This window comes from Atractosteus spatula, chromosome 1 (assembly GCF_055471065.1).
Source record: "Atractosteus spatula isolate fAtrSpa1 chromosome 1, fAtrSpa1.hap1, whole genome shotgun sequence".
Lineage (NCBI taxonomy): Eukaryota > Metazoa > Chordata > Actinopteri > Semionotiformes > Lepisosteidae > Atractosteus > Atractosteus spatula.
In genome coordinates, this window is record NC_142706.1 from 52,611,054 (window position 1) to 52,636,345 (window position 25,292).

General features: G+C 34.5%; 1 protein-coding gene across 1 annotated transcript in view; it reads right to left on the reverse strand.

Annotated features, from left to right (window-relative positions):
• Positions 1 to 1,341: 1,341 nt before the first annotated feature.
• Positions 1,342 to 25,292, reverse strand: part of ttc29 (tetratricopeptide repeat domain 29) — a 96,139-nt gene continuing 72,188 nt past the window's right edge. Inside the window, exon 11 of the mRNA XM_088930094.1 lies at positions 1,342 to 2,693. Within this exon, the coding sequence (XP_088786220.1) occupies positions 2,692 to 2,693 (2 nt within the window). The 3' untranslated portion in view covers positions 1,342 to 2,691. The remainder of the gene's footprint in view (positions 2,694 to 25,292) is intronic.

The window sequence follows — 25,292 nt, forward strand, 5'->3', positions numbered from 1 at the left end:
AAGCAATAAAGGGAGTAATTAGAATGCTAAAGACAGATGTAAATAAAAGGAATGAGACAGTGGTGACAGATGAGTCGGCTGGGTCAGACTCTCATCAAGAAACCCAGTTGGTAGCAAATGACAAGGCTGTTCGTGCCAGTGGCCTAAGGCTACACTACTACAAACTATAGGCACAATGGGCTAGATTAGCTCCATAGCACTGCAACACCAGCACCAAAAAGTAATTTTAAGCTGTCTTTAAGGTTGATAAAATTTGTTTAATGTTAATTGTTATATAAATTATAATGGCCCCAGATTAAAATTATTAGGGGTGAAATTGTTTACCTTAAGACCAAACACAAGAACAGTGAGATTAAATGAATTATTTAATCAAACTCAGTGATTGAACAAAGAGCTTTCCTGTATGGTGTTGATTAGTGCTTTTATAATAATAAGTGATCAACATTATGACTTATAACTGTGGAATAATGTTAGTGAAAACATGATTTAAAGTTGTTTTTTTAAGTGAAGGCAAATCTGATTAATTTCTACATACATTTCAATCTCTCAGTAAAAAATATTCTTTAATAACATTTATGCCATACCTGTTTCAAATTTAAATATCATCTCAGAAAAATGAAAAAAATATTCTGTGAATTTGAAGTTTTTTAGTTAGATGGAAATTAATTAAAATATATATATTTTTAATTTAAAGCACTAAATTAAACCTTTTGACCTTTCCATACATATATTCAACTAAATATACTAATCCAGGACACCTATTGTAAAAACTGTTTGTAGGACAAGAGATGGAGGAACCTAATGAGTAAAGTTTTTAAATGATGTTGTGGTTCTGTAGTTGGTGGTCAGAGTTGCATTATGATGTCATCATTCAAATCCCATTGTGGTCTTTCTCTTCCTCTGACTCATATAGCTTCTGTATGAAAAAAAACAACATTTAGAAGCCCTTGTAAATAAGGCAGTCTGGTCCCATGGGTTCTTATACTGGGTGAAAAGCTGAACTGCACTGAACCTAAACTAAACACATTTCTTCCAAGTCAAGAACAACAACACTTTTGTTTTGTTCCTGTGTCTCCAACATCTCCATATTTGAAATAAATCTTGTTAACGTACAATATATTTAATTTAGCTTTTGCCAAAGCAGAGCTATGGAAGTTACCATCAACCTTTAATATACATTCAGACAGCTCAATTTTTATGCATTCATTTCAAGAGGATCAGAGACACCAATATGACATTTAGTGAGACCTCGGTTGAACAGTATTAGTGATTATACATGTTCAGTTTAGAAACATGAATGAAAAATGAATATTCGGTAATAATCAAACTGACCTACAGATATTTTTCTGTGTACAATTTTTTTACTTGAGCTAAAGTAAAAAAAATTTTTTTTTACTTGAGCTACTTGTGGTTCTGGTTTATTACAACAACAACAATAACAACAACAACAACAACAACAACAACAGTAATAACAAGAATAATACAGTAATGGGGTTTTTAACATTGTTTTCTCTGCCTATTTCATCAATAGAATTGTTGTGCTCACTGTTGCTACACTGAAAAGGAATATAGCCTGTATATAGATGAGGTTAAGGTACTTTGTATCTATATGCTAAATCTTACAAAGTACAAGAAAGTAAACTTGAGATTGTAGGAAAAAACAAAACAGCTATATAACTGACTAATGTGTGCAATTACTGTATGAATGTCAAATATGCAGTTAAAGACATAAAAGTATATGAAGTTCTTAATATTTTCAACCTCTGGTAAAATCAGCAATTGAGGTTTTGTTTTTAGTATAGAGAAAAAGATCTTACAAGATGTGGGCAGATGATGACAGGGATTATATCTTGTCTTTCGTATCAAGAATGTATAGTACATCAGGCACAGTTTTGTGAATATTGACTTATGTTTGAGAATCCTCTATATGGCATCAGTTGTATATAGTAAGAACACAAGAACAGGATAAAATATGGGAAAATGCAAAAAGTATGTATTATCAAGAGAAATTTCAGTTAAATAAATGCAGTACCATGAATACCAATTCCAATTAATGACCTAATTGCCATATCAATTGAATGTAATTGATTTAAATAATTGAAAATGCAGTAATTGAATTTAATTGATTGTAATTATTGAAAATGCATTCATTGTGAGTCATTAGACATTTAAAATTTAAATTGAAATGCAACATTAACTTAAATATGAGTAACAAAATTGAAGACCTTAAATATATATTTTGATTAATTGGATTTCATCTATATTTTATGAAGGTAATTTTAATTTTTGTAATTGTATTCCTAAACCATAACTTAGAGCTTATTAAAAAACACAATATGTTTTATCAATGAAAACAAACATTGAAACAAAAAATAATAATATCTTTTCTCATGAACTGTATACCTTTCGAAATATTTCATTCCAGTGAAATTTGGAAAAATGGGAGCAAAAGTAGTATTCTTCTGTTATGTTAACAATAATCTGGTGATATTATTGTTGAGACAACTGTAGCATACTGAAGACTTTTAAAAAATGGAAGGTAAAGAATAAACAATCATGGAGACCGACAGAGGCGTTTATTTATCTGATTCTTTCTGATCTTTTGTGACTAATGAGGTGCTCACTGGTGGTTCTCCTATTCTGTATCATCTGTAGTTGATCCTTTCGGTTTTTCCTTGCCTCCTTTTTTCTTTCTGTTGAAAACAGAAATCAGAGAATTATAACTGCTGACAAAAAGTGCACAATGAAACATGCAGCCTTTATTAACTAAAGCCTAAGGTATAAAATTATTGCCTCAACTCGGTGTCTAAAAACTGTATAGAGGAAGTAATAATCCCCTTAACTAGGCAATTAAATGGTGTTATTGATGCAGTTTTCCATAGAACACCCTGGTACGAACACTGCTCAAGTTTGCTAAACAAAAATATTCCTGGGGTTAAAATAAATAGAAATGGTTATATTATTGCCTTACCAATGCTTTAAAAAGCAAAAGTCAAACATTACACTTCAAGGCTGAACACAGAAAACAATTGTGACACGACGACAGAAAAACCTTTAACGGGAAAAAAAGAACTTCATTACTAAATGGACTAATTTTTCATAAGATTGTAGCAATAAGTTAATGTTTATACCACACTAATATTGGCAAAATAAACTATATCTGGAACAAAAATATAAACAGACATTTCAGAACATTATTTGTTTTTTAATTTTAATGTGCATTGTGAAAATTACTGAATTTCTGCTTTAAACCTTAATATTTTTAGAAAATATAAGTTTGAATACAAATACATCACACCATCACTTTCAATAACCACTTATCCAATTCAGGATCACAGTGGCCTAGAGTCTATCCCACGAAGCACCGGGCGCAAGGAGGGGTACACTCTGGACAGGATGCCAGTCCATCGCAGAGCACAAGCACAAGCACAAACACTCACACTCACACCAGGACCAGTTTCACAGAAGCCAATTACCCAACTAGTATAGTACTGTATGTCTACCCAGAGGAAACCCATGTGAACATGGGGAAAACATGCAAACTCAACGTGGACCAGACCCCGGGAACTGAACCCAGGGCTCCAGCACAGCAAGACAGCAATGCTCAACACTTGGCCTCCCCACTGTAATCATGCTTCCCCACTATAACCATATTACTGGAAATAAATTCTTGTTACAAATGGGTAAATTCTAGCAGTTTTTATTCAGAATCTGTTTTGGAATTTAATAATTTTTGCAATAGTCCTCTAATCTACTAGTTTAAATATTGATGTGTCAAAACATACACTATAAGAATTCAGAAGAGGTAAGTACGATCATCATAGAGTCTTTACTAAGAACAGAGTACCTCATCACAAGGATTAAAGTACGTTTCTGTATCATTGGAGGAAAAGTTTCTAATGAATGAAAATGTTTGATAAAATGATAAAATGTACTGTTTATACAGTACAGTATGTGCTATTTTAATTGTGTCATAGTATTTCTTACTTGTTGAACCGTATTGAATAGTTCAACTTCAAACGTAGTGACAAGCAGTTTTACTTTATTTATTTTTAAAGTTCTCCTCATGATCATTATGCAGAAAATGTAAAGTTTTTTTTATGCATGGAGCCTACCTAGAAGCATGCTGTACAATAGTTTTACTTAAAAGAAGAAAAGAGACAAAATGGCTATGCCCATGATTAGTTCACGTAGGTAACTGCATCAGCACGTGTAGGCTGCAAAGGAGCAGGTAAAGGTTTATTCCATGCTGGAAAGAGAAGAAAAGAAACACAACGTTTCGACTGTGGAGCCACAGGCCATGGAGCCTATGCCAATGATTGTCAAGGTTAAAATTACCTTTGGCAGTTACAGAAGTGCAAAGGATTATGCCTGCACATAAAAATAAAAACATGAAACAGGGCAATCTTGCCAACTTCCCTTGTATAATAAGGTGCCTAAAGTGCATACACTGTGGGAAAGAAGAAAGCAGATCGGCTATTGGAATTGTCAAATTCCATTTCCAATATGGCAGAGACCATATACAGTAGACCATATTAACATCAGAGTGGAGACAGGTTACCACCTCGTCCTCATTATCGTGCTCCATGGGAAACATTCTGCAACAGGGACACCTTGTGACCAGGATATGGTTTGATTCATTTTGACTTCTAATTTTGTGACAGTCAATCAGAACAGCTTACTTTCTTATTTTTAACTGTAACTGAGACACTGCCAGTTGTCTAAAAAACTATTCTTACCCCAGGAGCCGATAAGGGTTTAATATGAGGGTTCAGACATTGTACTCAGAGGTCTAGCTTAGATTGTACTGTAATACACAGAATATAGTGGAATATTGTTTAATTAATCCCAGTGATGGACTGGCATTTCATCCAGTGGGAAGACACATGCTCTATTGTTAACGCTACAGAAACCAGCAAGAACTCTGACATGACGAACCACTGTGGCTCTGGTATGTACTTTACCTTTTTATAATGCTGTAATAATATCTCTCTGTTATCTTACGATTTTATTTCCTCTTGAAAACATCTAAAATCTTTTTTTGTAAAAAAACACTTTCAGTTTGTTTTATCACATTTATTCAAATTGAATGACAGAGATCTGGCAGCAGCTCAATGCCAAAAAAAAAGTGGAAATGCCCCTGGTTGTATTAATTTGCCTGGCCTGTTTTCTCTGCCTTTTCACTGAACTGAACTCAAGAATGGGCTCTAAACAATGGCCATTTATACATACAGCTATCAGTAATTTATACAATGAGCATACAATTGAACAACACTTTGTCTGAACCGGCTCCTTAAATAACCTTAGTATTATTTGTATGAAAGATTTTGGAGTTAGGTTATACACTATCATTTGCTTTAAATTTAAATACAGTTATCAAATAAGTGATCTGAATACCCCTAAAATGGACAGACATACATGGGTTTATAATATAAGAATGGAAGTAATTGCCACAACAGCTATTACTGCTAATAAATAATATTTCTAGAAAAATCTGAAAAATAACTACTTAGTCTCACAATAGCTGTTATTAAAACTTTTTGTTACATAAGCACTAGACATTTAGTTAGCATATTTAAAGTTTTTGGTTTTCAAACTGAATGATTTTGATGTCACTTTTTAAAACTCTCAAATAGCAAAAGCAGTATGACTGACTTTGTTTTGTTGGTCTGTAGGTGAAGTATTTCTGCTCTTCTCTGGTGAAGGGAGGAAGGAAAAATGCAAGTTAAAGACTGTCTTTCCTAAAACAAATTTCAACAATGTTGTGTAACACAGAATATTAGCTTATTGAATACATAGAAGATAAGGGCCAAACTCATTTCTGTGATGAAATTAACAGTCATTTTAACGATTGAAACTGTACATCATACTTTCAGCTGTATTTATACAATAGCAGACACTCTATCAAAAATAACTAACCATTAACTATTTTATAAAATCAATGCTAAAAATTCTGAATTACGGGATAATTTAAGAGCTACTACAATGTTTATATAGTGAAAATACTCCAGCTCAATAAAGCAACTTATAGACTTACAAACTTCTAACAATCAATCTTTCTTCAGTGCACTCTTAAAATAACATTTTTCTTCCATAGAACATGTACTTTTGGCTTACACATAATCATAATGATACGAGTATGATGACACAAAGTAAAAGCTTTTAAAATAGTGTTAACCAGCCAGAGTAGTAATAATATAAACCTCACAATAAAGAAGAAAATTTAACTGAACTGTGTTCTAATAAATATAACAGTTTGTGTGTGGAAAGAAGTGGATCTTGTCTTTATTTCTGTTGATGAAATACAAACACCTACAGTTTTTTAAAACAATTTTACCAAGAAAAAAAATGTTCTAAAGAAACTGTCACAATTGGATGTTGCCAACCTTAAAACAGACAACATAAGGGTGGAAGAGGTATGATCAAAAATATCACAAAATCAAAATTTTTTGTTTTGCTGGACTATATGGAGAAAAAAGTACTGAACCTTTTTATGAAACTCTGCTTCAATTAAATGATGACATCTTCTTCACCAAGTGTGAATTATTGACAAAAAGTAAACCAAATGGAACCAGTTCATTTTGCCCAGTCTGCTTGCTTGTTTGTAACTAATCAAAAGCACAATTGTTAAGAAGGGGCCTGTATTTTCATCTTCTCCTACTTTCCTCCTACTTTCCACTTGTGACTCCATGTCCTAAATTCATCGCTGAGCTGTCCCTTGGATTGACATCACCAATACCTTAGTGAATTCTTAAATATTTCTGTTGTGAGACCTGTTAGATTTCATTAATTCCTTCATCTAAATGTCTTATTGTGAAAGGAGACATAATCAACTGAAATGGGAGCAAAAAATCGTATTTGCAAATATTTTGCCTTTCATTTTCAACACATTTTTAGAGAAACAGTTACGTTTATAGCATTATGAGCATTCCATTTAAACTGTTAACATGAGGCTCCTATTACTATAATTACTTTTCAAATTAAAAGTAGGTGTGAAAAAACTATGGACCTATTTATTTAATATCCACTGAGTGAAAGTCTAAACTGAATGAGGAAGAACAAATAAGAGGAGGGCAACATTGTCTCAGCAAAATTCTTCAAATACTTATATTACATGTTGCTGAAGAAATTACTTCTGAATAGTCATTGCAAAGGTTGATTATCTTGGTATATCATTTAGCTGGCCGCTGCAGGCTATTATTGCATTAAAGATGCAGACCCTGTACTGTCAGAAGCCTGACCGAGTGATGCTGAAAGGCTGTGCTTCCTGTTAACCTATGCAAAATGATTCATACGGACATAAAGAAATGTTAACGATTCCAAAAGACCTCCATTAGGAATAATTTCTTGAAGCTGATGGGAAAAGTTGCATTTCACTGAGATACCTTCTGTGCCATATAAAGGTGAGCATATCTGTACTTACAAAAAACAGTTTAGCTTATGACGTAATTTAGATATGTTGGAAAAAGAAGCATCTAAGTAATCCCTGTCTAAGTGCCCTGAAACAATTATGATGGGGCATGCTATATAGAAATGATATTTCACATGCTTGACAGGGACGAGTGAGCTCTACACTCCTGATCTCACTCTCAATAGTGCAGAAAGGAATATGGCAACTGCTAAAAGCACTTGCTAGTTAAAAAAACAACAATTCATTTCCAACAAGATCACAAATAAAAATATAATTATTAATGCATTACTTTTTAAATCATCATATCATTTCGCTATATTAAGAACCATTTGAAAAGCAGCAAATTCTATCGGTATACATACTGTATTTGTGTATATACTGTATACAGTATGTACATTTTCCTCTGAACATCATTTTTAATAAAAATCAAAACAATGGTAAAAACATGATGTAATTATGTGGAAACATCTTTTTTATTAAACAAAATAAAACTGAGCAAATCCCAATGTATTAAATATGTCACTGAGCTAATCAATTCTGAGTATGTCAAGTCAAATATGGAATCAGGCTCTAATGATTAGGTTGAAATCAAGTGCAATTTATTCACCACGGCAAATGTTTGAAGACTTAATATGTTTGAATATACTTAGTGAGAAAGATTTAGAGTAACAGAAATTGTGTTTGAATGACTTCAGGAAACTACCAAGCCTGTAATTGTACGACACATACAGGTATGCTTACTTTATTAATGTTTTTACACCTACAGTTCCTTTGCTTAAATTTGGGAAAAAAATATACACATCTGAAAACATTTAACAGAAAAAATAATAAATGAAATATTAACTATTTCATTACATGTGGAGAACAGAAATAAACACTGTTTAATATTAAACTTTGTATTCAATGAACCTGGAAACTTTTAAATGTGAATTTGCTTTTGAATTGTGTATTTCTCCCAAAAAATGTTAAACGGTTACATTTTATTGTTAAAAATCATTACACTTTAACAAAGTTAAGGTGACATTTATTCTGGGAGACAAACAGTACTTGCCGTAAGTACAAACTGGAAGTCTCAGTACTTAATTATTAATCCTGATAGTGTCTTCAATAATCTAAGGGCCAGACAATTCAAAGAAAGTCTCTGTTTTTGGATGAAATCCATGCTACGTGTATTCCAATAAAACTCGGTTATTATATTTGTAGAGGACGTTGGGATTTTATTTTCCCAGAGTTCTGGTTTTATCTGTTTTCCGATGAATTATTTATATTCTTTGGCTATGTGCCAGATGCAATTACAAGCCATTTTGACACACACAAAGTGTGATTCTGAGGAGCGCTCCTGTAATTTGCTGGATCAGAGCCTAAATAAGCTGGGTATCCTATACAACAAGGGACATTACAGGTGTACCAATCCTGATGCCAAAGCATGTGTATAGTGGAAGCAACAGGCTTTTCAGAGCGACAGATTTATTTTATTTTAGTCTGCATGAACTTATTACTTTTTATTTTAAATAAAACTTCCTTGTAACTTAAATTTATTTGAAAAAGGTTTAAATAAAAAATACTAAAAGTGGGTTAAGGTACTGTACCAAGACCTAAGCAATTCCCATTGAGAAAGCTTGCATGCTCACACTAAAATTGCCTTAAAAATACTGCCACTGAAAATACACTGACACATTGGAACACAAGCACCAAACAGTGTAGAACATTACTTAACTACAATGTTAATATCTGCACAGCAGTCTATAAACTTATTATGGAATGATACAATAGAACACCCATCCATTTTCTAACAGCTTCATCCAATACAGGGTCGTGGGGGAGCTGGAGCCTATCCTCACAGCAACAGGTCCAAGACAGGAAACACCCTGGACAGGACGCCAGTCCATTGATTGGCACACACAGGCACAAACACAGACATACACTAGCACCTGGGCTGATTTTCCCAGAAGCCAATCAACCTACCAGTATGTCTTCAGGCTGTGGAAGGAAACTGGAGCACCTGGAGGTTTCACAGGAACGTGGAAAGAAAATACAAACTCCACACATACAGTAAAGCACCCTGGGTCTGGAAGTGAACCCAAATCCCCAGAGCTGCGAGGCAGCAATGCTAAACACTGCACCGCTGCGCCTCCCACAATAAAATATTACTTCTTAAAAATATTATGTCCAAATACATTTTGTTGTAAAATAACAGCTTAAGAGTTTTTACATTCCTCACATTTTGTATTTGCTTCACATTCTGTTCGAACTGAGATTTGTTGTAATAGAATTAGAAATCAGCAGAGTGGTGTCGAAAATAATCATAGAAAACAGTGTGTACAGATAAGGGAGGGGGGTGTTCAAATTGGGATAACGTTATTAGTTGAATACAACAGAAATCTGTGTTTGGACCACTGCTTTTCTTAATTTTTATCAGTGATGTATGGTGGTATAGTGATGTAGGTTGCAATACCATGCCAGATTTGGGGAATAAGCAAAAAACGATAGAAGCAGCAGATAAAATTCAAAATGATTCAGGTAGAATTCAAGACTAGCAAACCTGTCACGTGGCAGATGATATTTAATTTAGGTAAATGTAGAGTATTACATGCAGATAACAAAGACATATAAAACTATAAATATAAAATGGGAAATTCTAAGCTTTAACAGATCTCCTTATACAAAGGACTTAGTTGTGTATGGTGACACATCATTAAGACATCTTTTAGACAATCTAAAGAAACAATAAAAAGGCAAACAAAATGTAATGTATGATTAAAAGTATGTAATTTAAATCAATGGATAAAATGTAAAAATTGTATGATGTATTAGTGAGATCTCATTTAGGATATTTTGTAGAATTGTGTCCACCTTTATAAGGAACAAATATTGCTGCTCTGGAATCAGTACAGAGAGGAACAACCATTCTGGAGCTTAAAGGAAATGTCATACATTAAAAGGCTGAAGGAACCGAACCTTTTTAGTCTTGAACAAAAAAGACAAAGGGGATGTAATTGAAGTATTTAAAATCCTCAAAAACACTGACAATATCAATCAAGCAGATTTCTTTAAAATAAACAGTGAAACACGAACCACAGGACGCAATTAGATATAATGTGGAAGTAGGTTCATACCGAAAACAGCAGATATTTCATTACTTCACTAATAGAGGGACTGTAAAACTGTTGAAGTCAAAGCATGCCTTACATATTTTAATATTATTTTTAGAAAGCCCTGCCACTACAGCATTATTTTGAAGCTGAGTGTAAAACGTCTTTCCAATTGAATTTCTTTCATACAACTTTTCTGTGGAAAGTAAAGATTAATTTACTATAATTAATACATGTTCTAAGAAGGGTTTAGAATTAACATTTTTTTCTTCCAGTATGTCTGCTGTGTGTAGAATTGGGCAATGATAACCAAGAAGGGTCAGAAGTGAATAAGACTGAATTTAAGATGGGCTGATACTACTGACCTGATTATGACGGAGCCTGGCTTTTCACTAAACAACAAATCCTCTGAGAAAAGGCTATCCCGTCAGTAGTGGGAGGGCCCAGTATGAAATAGCATAATCTCCTGTTCAACACATTGTCAATGTCCAATTGACCTGTTCTGTACAAAATCACTAACGTATTTAAGTGATGAAGTTATACACTGTGAGATGGTGGTATGGTCAGGTGCAGTTACCGTATTGAAAATCAAGGTTTAAATGTATGAGTATGTCATAATCATGTATTCAGTTTAATCAAATTAGAACTAGAAATCATTCCAAAACTAGCAGTAAACACCTGCAAAACACCAAGTTTAAATAACTAAAACAAAGAAACAAGCTTTAGGTCAATTAACATCTTCTAAACAATATTACTCAATCCAGGACTAATTTACCTTTTTAAAGGTATACATTGAGATTCTAGTCTATTAGCAAAAAAAAAAAAAATAATGAGAGATATACAAATTTTATATTTATATAATGTAGTTTTCATTATTTATAGAATGGGTGCTTTTCATATAATTTAAAAGTAAAATCCTACCACCTGACAGTTACAATAATTAAAACAGAAAATGTTTCCTGGAATTAAGTTCTGTGAATCTACAAGTACCTTTTTATTATTTTAAAATTCAATTAAATTTTCCACATTTGTCTTTGCAAAGGAACTGAATTTCAAAAAACAAGAATTCAATCAAATCAAGCTCATACAAAGGTCTGGTAAGTCTCACCATTTTTTAATTAATATTGTTATTATAATGAAACACCAAATATCTGCCTAGGGACAACTAAGCAGGAAGGCAGACTTAGTTTGCTGTAAATATTCACACTGCATTCTTTTGTATTACAATGGCAATAGTGTGCTTTCGCTTAAATGTGGTGTCAGAATGTATCACACATTTGAGGAGTACTTTTAAGTATATCCTAACCTTTATGGTAATTTAAAGCAAACATAAAAATATAAAAATCAATCAATAAATAATGAGAGTGTTCTATAAAGTGATAATGTTATGCTAATATTGTCGCTGTTTTTAGGTCTTGAAAAGACGAAGCTGGAAATTCAGTTTTGATAAGTGGGTCACAACACTGTGAAGAAAATTATTTGTTCTCTGAAACTTTAGATGTTTTTGTCTTTGCTAGGCCAACACGATTCTTACTTGTTCATAGCAATCAGTGTTTTTATATTTAAAAATATGCAGTAAGATTGATTTGTTTGTTCATAATCCTGGTTACAAACTTTATTATTTCACTTATACTGATAATGTTCAATTTGTAAATCATAATAAATAATTAAAAAATTAGTAATTTAATTTGCTTCAAGAAATGAATTTCAATTTTTAAACGCATGTTTAAGGGTCATAGGACAAAATAAAAAGTAGAAAGTATTGCTTCATTGAAAACAACATGCAAGTAAAATAACCTGACATTGTTATCTTTTCAGTGTTATAGAGAAACACTGTGACACCACAACAGTCTTTTATGTTTTTCATCACAAGGAACTGGATGGTGCAGGAGTGATCTCTTAGCAGGTCTATAAGCACCAAATTAGTTCAATGCTTCCATTTCTCCAATGAACACCTTTCAAGCTCACTATAAAACTGTGTGCTGTTCAAACCATTGGTGACGACAGGCTGCAGCTTATTTTTATCAGAAACAAGCACAAGACAATGAAATATACACAAAAAACTTAGTTCCTTTAGTTCTAATTTGTGGTACCTGACATGCTTCTACAAATTGAGGCATTTGGAATTGTCTTTCAATCAACATCAATACAAAAATGTAAACATGAGTAAATAAAAAAATATGCAAATGATAAGGTAAGTTTTTTAATTACTTGAACATGAAAAACTACAATAGTAACCTTTTAAAATGAAGTGATGTATGAAAACCTATTCATGCATATGCATATGTACAGCATATATACATATTGCCAGGTTCTCAGGAATGAATATAAATTATACATTTTACTGCACAAAACGGGTGGCATGGGGATTGAAAAAATCCAGTGTGTTGTGAAGTGTGCATGTTGATAAATAGGAATTTATTTCTTTAGTTCTACTATCAAATTTTACTTTTTGTGCCGTAACCTTTAATTTTGGCTAAATGATGTGGTATACAAAAGTACTTTTAGCTTGGTCTTAGAGCTAAGTACATCCCACTATCCCACTAACAGGAATAATAATAATAATAATTAATAATTACTTACCCTTATATACAGGTAGCGCTTTTCTGGACACTCCACTCAAAGCGCTTTACAAGTAATGGGGACTCCCCTCCACCACCACCAATGTGCAGCCCCCACCCGGATGATGCAACGGCAGCCATAGTGCGCCAGAACGCTCACCACACATCAGCTATCAGTGGGGAGGAGAGCAGAATAATGAAGCCAATTCACAGATGGGGATTAGTAGGAGGCCATGATTGGTTAGGGCCAATGGGAAATTTGGCCAGGATGCCGGGGTTACACCCCTACTCTTTTCGAGAAACGCCCTGGGATTTTTAATGACCACAGAGAGTCAGGACCTCGGTTTTGCGTCTCATCTGAAGGACGGCGCCTGTATACAGTATAGTGTCCCTGTCGCTATACTGGGGCATTAGGACCCACATAGACCACAGGGTGAGCACCCCCTACTGGCCCCACTAACACCTCTTCCAGCAGCAACCTTAGTTTTTCCCAGGAGGTCTCCCATCCAGGTACTGACCAGGCTCACATCTGCTTAGCTTCAGTGGGTTTCCAATTGTGAGTTGCAGGGTGATATGGCTGCTGGCCGTATATGAAACATGCCAGACCATAGACCATTATTGCTGACACAAAAATGTAAATGTGAGTAAATAAGAAAAACAAAAACATTCACCTTGTTCAGGCTGCTGCCCCCAATATCCTTCCCTACATTTCTTCTCTGCTAAACACCTTTCTACGTTCGGGCTGTATTCACCCTGTTTTGTACAGGTCTACTTTACACTCCTCTTAAAAGCTCCCACCCTTGATTCTTCATCCCATCATCCCTTCAGAACTAACCACTAGTTCTACCTCATAGAATCAATTACTGCTCTGCCTCTATTCTTTGGGTCTCCCTGAACCCCTCAAGTACATAGAGCACTGCCAGGTCTCTGCTTTCCTCTTCCATCACCCCCTGCTACTTGGCATTCTCCAGTCTGGCTTTTACGTGGCCAACCTGACATGCCTTCCTCTGTGTTATTCATTCTCTTCACTCAGCTCATGCCGCATTCATCTTCTCTGTCATACCCTTTCTTGAATTCTCGGATTCCTTTGGCACTGTGGATCAATTTATTCTCTTGATAGCACTCACTGACCTAGGTATTTCTAGTACTGCTCACACCTGCCGGGTCTTCTGGTGAGGCTCATTTGCTGCTCTTTATTCTCTCTCCAATTTTGTCCCCCATGGTTCTGTCCTAGGTCCCCTACCTACACATGCTCCTCATGACCTTTCATCTGCTCCAAACTGCTTTTCATTTTATTTTTATTGTGGATGGTGCTCTAATCATCCTCTGTTTTCCTTCCCCCTATTCTCACTTTTCCACCACAACCCTATCCCCCTCCTCCGTTGCCAAGGACATCCATGTCCCTTTTGATGCTTCTCCCTACTACTGCTAGCACCTTTCTTATCTGGTTTGTTCCTGCTGCCTCATCTTGATTTAGATTCTCATAATCCACCAACTACTTTATATGTAAACCCCTTTGAGATCCTTTAGGGTGAAAAGGGCTATAAAATGCAAAAAAAAATGTTCTTTTTAACTATTTGACTACTTGTCCTGGCCTTGGTGAATGTAAGTCTATCGAGTACCTCCACTGACTCCCTATCACCTACTGTACTTCCTATTCAAGACCCTAGCTGTAGCTTATTGCTGTCTCAGTCACTATGCTTATCTTCAGTCACTTAACTCTCCCTACATCTAAACTTGTGTGACGTATTTGCTTGGTATGCACCTGTAATTCCCTTCCTTCAGTAGCTCTTGTGCAAATGTTTTTAATTCTGAAACTAATAACATAACCATTTAATTGTTATTCTTATTCAGAGCAAACAAGGAATACATACAAACAGGGTCTTTTAGTTTGCATGGATGTGTACTTTACATTACTGTGTCTCTACAGTTTCTGTACAATGTTTTAATCCTCACAATTCAATTCTGTTTGCATGGCAATTATTTTGCTTGTTGTTTCTTGTGCTGATGCAATGCAAATTTTCTATATTGTACTTCTAGTGAATAATAATAATAGTACTCATCATCATCATCATCTATAGTTTAGAATTGTGATAAAGCATTTTACATTTTGTTAAGAATCATAAATCCTTACTATAGATATATAACTAATATTTGATATTGTAATGTAGGCATCATTCTGTCACCTCATGCTGTACTGGAACCATATTAAAAAGCAAATTTCTTAAATCAAACCCTGTTTCCCAGTTGTAATTATTGATAATATTTCTAGAATAAACACATCCCAGCAGTCTTGGGAGGAAAAGGACTACACAAACTTTGTGTGCTGCATGCATAATCAATGTTTAAATAAGCACGGCACAGAACCTTCATGTATTATATTATTTGAGCAGGGGTCAAAGCTGCTTGTATTCCTTTGGGTGGGATCTGGGAGTTGCAGGAGATTTTAGCTGAGTATTATCACTACACAGGGGTTTCACAGACTTATGTCTGTTGTGTCCCTTTCATTTACTCTATCAGTGCTGTGGCGTAATATACATAATTTAAATAACCAGGGAATGTCTCTGGGCTCCCAACCACCTGCTGGCTTTTATTAGCTAATTAATGGTGATTTATCTGAGTTACTAATTTGAGTGAAGCTGATTGCCTTCAGGAATTTCTGAACGCTGTAAGAATTCTGATTGTAATTATGCTTATTTGATGGGCAGTCTACTAAAACAAAAAGTTCTGTCTCATTTGCCCACTAGCTACAATTTTGTACTCTTGAAGAAACGACCTTGTGTTGTTTCTTCTCATTAACACACACCACATCTGTTCTCTTCCATACCCAAAATTTCTTAAAAGTCCGAATTTGTTTCTGGCTTTCCAGATTGTTTTTGCACATGTCCTTAGGACAAGAGTTAAAGTATCATTATATAAGAGTTATAGCTTTGAATGAATAGTATGAAATTCAATTTTGAATCTACTGAGTTGGAAAATGAGAACATTACTGCTTGTATTGGTAATTGTCTCTGAAGTAAAGATTTTGAAAACCTCATTCAATGTTCTTTTGGACTGGTTTGGTGGTCATTTGGCAAATGTTGTAAAGGCCTAAACATATTTGAATGAGAAGGCCCTTGGCCCTTATAACCCCAATCTTGTGTGTATCTGTAAGTCAGTAAAATAGTTTAACCAAGACACCATGCATTCAATAGTAGAGATCACTGGTATGTACTTGCACAGAAACATTACAAAATAAATAAAATTAACATTTCTGTTATCAGAGGATAAAAGACTCTTCATAATCTTTCAATGGGAGTCCTAATCTAATTTCACATAGTACAAACCAGTGTGCTACCTGGTTCACTTCTTGAACTGAACTTGAACTGAATAAAAATGTAATAAAGCAATGATAAAAATCATAAAGATCTCATCTTGATTTCAGTTTCCCTGAGAAAGCAATGCTGTAAGACACACTGATGAAGCAAAGAACTAGTATGTACTGTGCATATTCTGTTCAAACAAGATTGTAATATCCTGAGGCAACCTCTATAAGTCCCTTTGTTGTCTCTGAAATCTGATGTAAAATCTGTAGAGATCTGCTTCCAAAGATCTTCCCTCACAAGTTTACAAGATACATTCCTTTTATTGAGGGAGAACCAGGTCTGACAATATGTACAGCCCTGTAGGGCTGGTAGCACTACTGTTTTCACCCTATGTAGTTACGAAATACACAAACGTGCTGTATGTTTAAATTACTAAATGCTAAAAAGTGCATTTGGAAAGCATATAGCTTGTCCTTTTTTTACTTTTGGATATTTGAAAAGTACAACTATGAATGTGAAATGTTATTGTTACAAATGAGGTCGCTCCATTCCTAGACTTTTGTACTTCCCTGAAGAGACTGCTGGTCATTTTAGCTTTCAAGTATTTTTACGTGCTGGAACTGCAAAATGAAATCTCACTATACGTCTCACATAAAACACTACCTACACCTTTATTATCTCCTATTGTCTTCACAGGAGAAATACTATTATAATTAATGCAAAAATATTAATTTACAAGACCTTTCTCAAGATAACTTTCAACTCCATGCTGACTGACACTCATGGGAAAAGCTGGGAAAAGTATCGGTTTATCAGTTCAAATGCTGCACATTTTTATATATCTTAAACATGACACATTTATTCAGTCCCTTTCAAAGCAACAGAATCCAGTAGTGTAACTGACAAGATCAGGTTTCCTGAAATTATTAGTAGTCATTCACAACAGCAGCAATGTGAATATGTAACCATGGGGAAATCTACCTTTTCATCTTAGCAGAGGATGGTCCCCAAAAGGGGGGCTAAAGAATAAGATAATACAACTTCGCACCTGTTTTACCTCTAGTTTGCCTTGTGTTTAAAAAAGCCAGTCAAACAAGAAATGACTGCCGGCATATAACCGTTACAAATCTCTACCTCAATAGAAATACAATGCAGAACAACAAAAACACCACGTTAAGTCAGATGATTATGTACAGATGCCTAAAGCAATTCTTCTGTCTTCTGAATGAACACTTTCTTTAATACAGACTGAATTTCACACTGCAAGGCGCTTCATTCCTTCAGTAAAGGACAAGCAAAGCAGTGTTTGCACAGCGGGAACTAAACTCACCTTTATGTTATGAGCTTTGAAATAAAAAATTGAAGTCTCCTTAGGATTTCTTTCCTGTGCCTGTGGTTTTTAGATGCATCACAAGTCTCATGTATCTATAAAATGAAACTTTTTGACCATTTAAAGTTGTATCTAGTTACGACACTACATTGTAATGGTTTTAACAAATGTAGTTCCTCATTTTGAATCAACAAAATCCCCTTTTAAACAAAATACCTTTGTGAAACATACAATTAAAGACAAAAATTTTCCTGGATACAGTAAATGTGTGTGTGGACTCTGATTTTCTTTCTTTTCTTTTAATATGATTTAATTCTTTAATTCTTCATTTAATGCTACCTAGTGAAAGCTCTTTGTTGCAAAAAAAATCACTTACAGTAGTTTATTTACAGAATTATATATAGTGGGGGTAGCCTATTGTTTTCACAGAAAGGCTCGCAATCCATCCCACTGATTGCGACTGAACTTTACAAGATCCATTCCTTTTATTGAGGGAGAACCAGGTCTGACAATAAAACAGTACTGCCCTGTAGGGCTGGTAGCACTACTGTTTTCACCCTATGAAGTTATGAATATGTAGCTTTTTATCAGGAAAATCTCTGTGACAAGATCACTAATTATGAGCTTAACAGTGTGATGACTACAGTGCTGAAAATAGCGAATAGTTGCTGGATCTGCCTTCATGCATAGGCAGTTTCAAACTCTGTTGCCCAAGAAGGGAGAACTCAGCACAGCACAGAAAAGCAAGGGCAAGCATCACACTGAATGGTAAGATGTGTATATTAATTTATTAATTTTATATATAATTATATTTTAATATTGAATTTGTATGAATTAAAATGTAGGGCTGTTGTTGACTTTACAAAAGTATGGCACACAAATCCGTATAAACAAGTGCATGAGATAACTCTTGGCATTTCCCTTCTGAAAGGTTGCTAACTACTTATCTAAGAGATCACAAGGAGCCTGTCACTCGGGGAAACCACACTATCCCTGCAGTGATAAGACTATTATCCACCCTATGTGTGACTCCTCCACCAGCTCTTTTCTGTAGCAGCAGTTGCTGCCATCTCCCAGGATACATTTTCATGTGCATTACCAATTATGCTTAATGGTTCATTAAGACAAATGCACAAGGTCCTCTTGTCCTATTAAGGCAGCTTTGACTTGTAAGACATGAAAAGAAATTTATTTGGCATTTTTAGTTTAGCAACATATTGGGAGCAATAGATTACACCCGTGGTGCTTAAACCTCCAGCTCTTTCTGAGCAGGTGTATAGATCTGGGAAATACCTCTATTCTATGAATATGCAGGTGGTATATAAATGATTCTTAATATTTACAAATTTATTTGTATATGTATTTTATAGTCATAGCCCTGGTTAATTCATTATTATCCTTACTAACAGCATTGTCTGCCTTCCACTTCAGGGCTGGTTGGTGCATAATTCCTGTCCTGGTTGACCCCATGCAGGTCATGGCTCCAAACAATTTTACTTCTGTTCTGAAACTCACTGGAATAAAATAGGAGGCAATACATCTCAGACTACCTCCAAGGCACCTGCCGCTATTTAATTGAAAAAGTATCACAAACAAAAATTATTTTGTTTTATGGAAATTGCTTTGTGTTGTGGGATTACAATATGTTTATATTATGTGGAGTTATATATGTTATTTTAGTCTGCAACAGAGGATTCATGCTCTTCAATAAATATTCTTTCAGGTGCTATCTGTTACAATCATACTGTAGGTAAATGTACAGTATGCAGTCACTTTGCGAACACAGGTCTGCTTTAAATGCAGATCTTCAAAATGACATACAGTAATGGGTTTACTATTTGTTTTTGGTGGTTCTTTGCATTTTACAAATTACAAACCCTTTAAGGTAGCAAGAGGGCTCGTGAAAGCTGGCAATCAGTACTCAATAAGCAATTTGGGATTTTATTTAATCAGGGCCTTCAATAGTATAATGTATATTAATTTATTTGCTGTTATTGTTGCAATCTCATCTTTGCACAGGCTAGCAATTTACATCATCAAACCCTGTTTCTATTGAAATTGTTATAGTTCACACAGTAAATATTCTGATGCCAAATTTAAAAAAAACCCACAAACCTGTGTACAAAGGGGTAAAGACAATAAAATCTGTTTGGATGGGTAGGTGCTAGAGCAAGGCTTGTTCTCTAGAAGCACTGCAGGCTTACTTGGTGTTTACTCTGTATGTCTATGGGGAACTGCAAATGTAAACATTATAGTGTTCGTATTCCTAACCTTGGTAATCACAACGCTCAGAAAAAGCAACAAAAAGCATAACTCGTCTGTTTTTGGAAAGGGAGAGGGTGTTTGATGTTTGAATTGGAAATATAAGAGCCATTGTGCCTGAAAAATGCAGTTATCATTTCATTCTTCCTGTCTTTTAATGCTCCAGGGATTCCTGAAACGAATAGGAGCAATAAGTTCACTTTGCAGAATTAATGCAGTAATTCTTTATCATGAGAGCTGAGCATTACCTTGGACTGAGTTTTATGCGAAATGGTTTGAAGCCTAGTTTTTTTTAATGATGGCCCTAATTTGTTAGCTCCCTCTAAATTATTAATCTCTTTTATATTCAAGTAGTTATTACATGTCATAACTGTGTATCTATGGGGTGAAATTTAATAGCATCTGCTGGACCTTAAGAAAGGGGCCGGGTATGAAACACTATTAAAAATTGATAATTAGCTAAATATTTGCCTTGGCACATTTACAGAATTGCATTTCTAATTAGCATGGGAGCTGCAGGACTAGTAACTCAAGAAACTGTTACAATAAGGTTCTTAAGTAATGTATCTGTACAGAGAGTCCTATATTGCCTTGTAACAGCTTAAAAAACAACTGAAGAAAATTGAGTTGTTTCAATAATGTAAGCACTAACACATGATTTTTCAAATTACCCATGTGTTCATTGCTTTCAATGGTTAAAAAACAATATGCACTGATAAAAAACGTTTAAATATTTCCAACAGTCCAGGCCATGCTGTAAAGTGAAAAAGGCTGTAAAATGAGAAAACTCTTAGATGGAAAGGAAGCATGGAAATTCAAAAGCTAACAAAGGAATGTAGGTTTTTATATGGCAGGTGGAGTAGAATGTCCCAATAAAATAAGTACACCTTGGCTTCTTGAATCTCTCTTTATGATAACAAAAGGAAAGTTACAAATGTGGTTACATTAGGGCAGGTGGACTAGTGGTGGGGTTACAGAGTGGACTTGCCCCCAAAGAACCCTTGAAGGTGGAAGGTGGCCGATTTTTATTGGCAGTTTCAGGCTGGTAGATGAGAACCTGCTTCAGAAATACAAAAGTACTGTATTTACACGATGACTGAATAAGGAGCAAAATGCAAGAGATAGGGAAAAAGGCTCCTTTATGAGAGGCAATTCAGCCACAGCTAGGCAGATTTGTTGAAGTCTTAAGTTGTGATATCTATGACATTATGGTTATAGAAGTACACATACACACAACAATTTGAAACATATAAAATCTCTGGAAGTGTGACCATCGCGGTTCTGCACGGGCTCGTGCCCTCCACCACCCCGTTCTGTCCTACAGCACCTGGGGCGTGAACCCAGGTCTCCAGCGTAACGCAACAGGGAACCAGCCGCATGAGCTATAGGAGACCTCCCCCAGCCCAGGCAGCTGAGGTCTCTGCTACGCGCAGTGAGGGCGATGACGTCACTGTATCCGAACTAGCTCCGCTACAGAAGCATGCATCCCTCCTTAAAGTGAGAATACCAAATCCAACCTACAGCAACATACAGTACCATGTGCTGCTAAATTGTTGGAAATTATATATATGCCAATAATTGAACTGGTTCTCTTTCTTCGGTTGTGTCATGAGGAAATTCAGCACATACAGTACAAGCAGTTCCCTGCAACCATATAGGAACTGAGCACAGTAATTTTCTGAGCTGCGCTACCTTATCCTAGGGAAATACATACACTATGGCAGCAAAGATGGATTATGGCATCTTTGAAAAAATGGAGTTTGTCTATATTATCAGATATGGAAGACATGTTAAAGCACTAGTACAGGGCATACTGTATAACTGAATACTAATAAGAAGCTATGAAAACCCAACAAGAAATCAACAGCACTTACTTAACCATCCTTAAGGAAAAATTGGTTCTGAGGAAGACAGCCAACCAAGTTCAGGCTGAATAATAACAAGTAGAAAGTAGTCACAGTTAAAAGGGTATAATAATTTACTAATGAGCTATTCAAAGGTGTAGCACTGGGGAAACCAGCTCATGTACCACAAAAAATGACTAATAGTGATGATGTAAAAGCCTACCTCCTAGGTTCTGAGAGGGGATCTGAAAGGTGCAAATGGAAAGAGGACCAATAGGCTGGAATAGTGGCTCAGTTTTTTGTATGAGATGCTCAAAATTAATATTAATAAATATTAATTGCTAATTCAAAGTGTCATGATGTCAAGTTTTAATTAAAGTCACAAAATATGAAAACTATGCAAAGATCTGAATACTTTTGCAATAGAAATGTATTTAGTTAGGAAATAATATGATACAACTCTGATAATTGTAACATTGATAACTACAACACAAGGATTGTTAAAGGAAGTTCTGTCCTTTGTTTACATGACCCTAAACATTTCTTTCAATTTTTTTTACTATTACGGGTACTGTAATAAAGCAATAAAGTTGCAGAACTAATTACTACAGTTTGATAACTGTTCATTTTACTGTTCTGGCAACCCAATATACAGCCATAAAAGAGAGGAAGCAAGTTAATATTTTCCAGCTGATGTATGACTGTGTGTCATGCAGTCTATGACACTCAAAACAAAAACATGGACTGAAAAATGGCAGAGCAAAAATCTAAATGCTTTCTTACAGAGGCATTTGTGAGAGTGTTGTTGACTATACATAACAAAGGAAATGGGTTTGAGTAGACTTGCTTTTCAGAACTGTACTTCATAAATGTTGAAAAGAAAATGAATTAAGTTCAAAGAAGTGTAAAGCACAATAATTAAAGGTTGAAGCACTAGAAATTGAGGCTTGCACATTATTTCTTTCTGCAGGTCATTCAATATTGGCTAAAACAGAAATACTAGGACCAAATAATTAAAGTGCAATTGATATTTATAAATACTATCAGGCTTGGTTTATAAGGAGCAGCATAGTTCCTGGGAACAAAACATGGAAAATGTGACCAAATATATAAACTTAATATTGTCTTGAATGGAAATATAATGAAATTTACTTAGAACATAGAATAATCATAAAGAGGTAAGATCAACTCTTTTTGGTGCCCATTGCACATACAGTATGAGTAAAGACAAAAATGTTCAAGTGATATTCACAAAATAAATTTGTTATAGAATTACAAATAATTCCTACAGTACCTACCTGAATGCAGGTGGGTATAAATACAAAGCAATACTAAAATAATCTGGGTCTTGTTGTATCACAATGCTTTGGAGATAAATCCATTTTATGACTTCTAAAAGTGCAACAGCAGTAACAGCTGTTGTTGACATCTGTTTTGACATTATTAGGGTCCATCAGTGTGATATACCTAATGTTGATCAGTGAAATAGACCTATACAGTACACACATCTTACAAAGAGTCATTGCCAAGATTATAAAGGCTTTCTAAGAACATGTACAGTAGTTGCTATGAATTACAGGTATATCTTCCATAATTCATACAGATTGTTTATCAATATCCTTATTAATCTATATGTCTATACACCGAGAGAAGTAAAATGGATGAAGAGAATAAGATGAACACTTTCTTTCAGTAAGGGAAAAAATACCACACATAAATGTCAAATGTGGTGGCTTGAAATCATAAAAGAAAAGCACTGACACTCAAAAGGCCATTCTGCAATGCATACAGAGCCATCACATTTAGACTACTACAACAGTTAAGTCTTTACCTGTAACTTGAGCTGCATGTGAACATACTGCTTCAGATTTTGAAAAACCCATTGATTTAATACTTTTTTATTCATTTTTAAAATTGCCGCAATACATTTACTTGACAATAAATGAAGTTTTTCTATGTCGTGGTTTCAATGTTTTATATACAGTACATAGAAATTGTATTCTAACCTACTTATTTTTTTAACATCTTTGAACACTTTGAAAGTCTCAAAGGAGACCTAATCTTCCTACTCTAGCTGCTGCACGTTTTGTAAATGCTGGTAATGCGGAGATTCTGAAAATGTTAAAGCTGTTAAGCAAAATGTGAAAATTAGAACAAAGACTTAACAGCTGGGCAACCCACCATTGCAATGTAAGGATCCAAAGTATTAAGCTACTACATTAAATGGACATGACGAAAGAAGGACAATCATCATCATCATCATTTCTGTAGAAGCTGTTCTGTTAGAGAGTCCCACAGTTTTACTTCAGACTTGTTAATTAAGGCGTTTTGTTTATTAAGGTGATAGGGGCAGATTTCTGGGATATTTTATTTGTCTGTAGGAGGTAGGCAACTCACACAATTGCACGTATCTGTACGTACTGTACAGGTATGTGTACAAGGTACCCTATGTGTATAGAGTAATCATTGTGTGTAATGTAATATTGTGTTAGTGTTATTTATTGTTAATCAATATTTGTCTTTTCTAAGTTTAGGCCCAGTTATTACTCTGTTATCAATATATTGTTACTCTGCTATTCTCTACCACAGAATATAGAACATGTGCCATGTAACGCTTGCTGATCCCATACTTTGGAGACTAAAATTATTGATCTTTATTATTTAGTTGCCAAGTAAAACTTTTATCCGGACATGATTCTAAATTGATTTTGACCCTTCATCCTTATTTTAGAATTTAACTCCTCCAGGTCTAATATGACTTACAATATTAGAAACTCTAAAATGATTATACCTGTATTTACAATAATCATTTATACAGTAGATTGAGAAAAAAATTGTATTATTATACAGTATGTCTGCAATTAAAAAGCTAGAAAAACATTCAGTCCTACTTTTAATGTTAACACATATTTTTCTAAAAACCTATACCAGTGATAAAAATAGATATTTAGATATCTATAATATATCTATTTTGAGATATCTATAATAGATATGTTTGTTGTACTATTTTTCAATATGTTCAAGTAGGTAGCTGTGTCAGCATGTGTAGGCTGCAAAGGAACAAGTAAATTTATTCCACGCTGAAAAGAGAAGAAAAGAAAAAATAAGAATCGAATAAACCTTTACTTGTTCCTATGTTTCAAAATGCTAGGCAAAGTAAACAAACCATTTATTGCTCAAACAACAATGACCAGAAAGATACTGTATGTATTTAAAAATTCAGAAAATGAATGTCTTGTATTTTGTGGCTGTATTTAATTCTCTAAAATCCAAAATCATTGCTGTGTAACTTATGCTATTAATTGATCAGTAGAGAAAAATATATAATTTTTCAATATATTTAGAGAGAGAAATGTCTTACTTTATAGCAATGGTCATGTACATGTAATTTCAATTTTATGCTTTAAATAAGAAACAGGAAGAAATTCTTTCAAACGTGCAAAAACATTTGTCTAATATTTAAACTAACACTATTTACTACATTAAA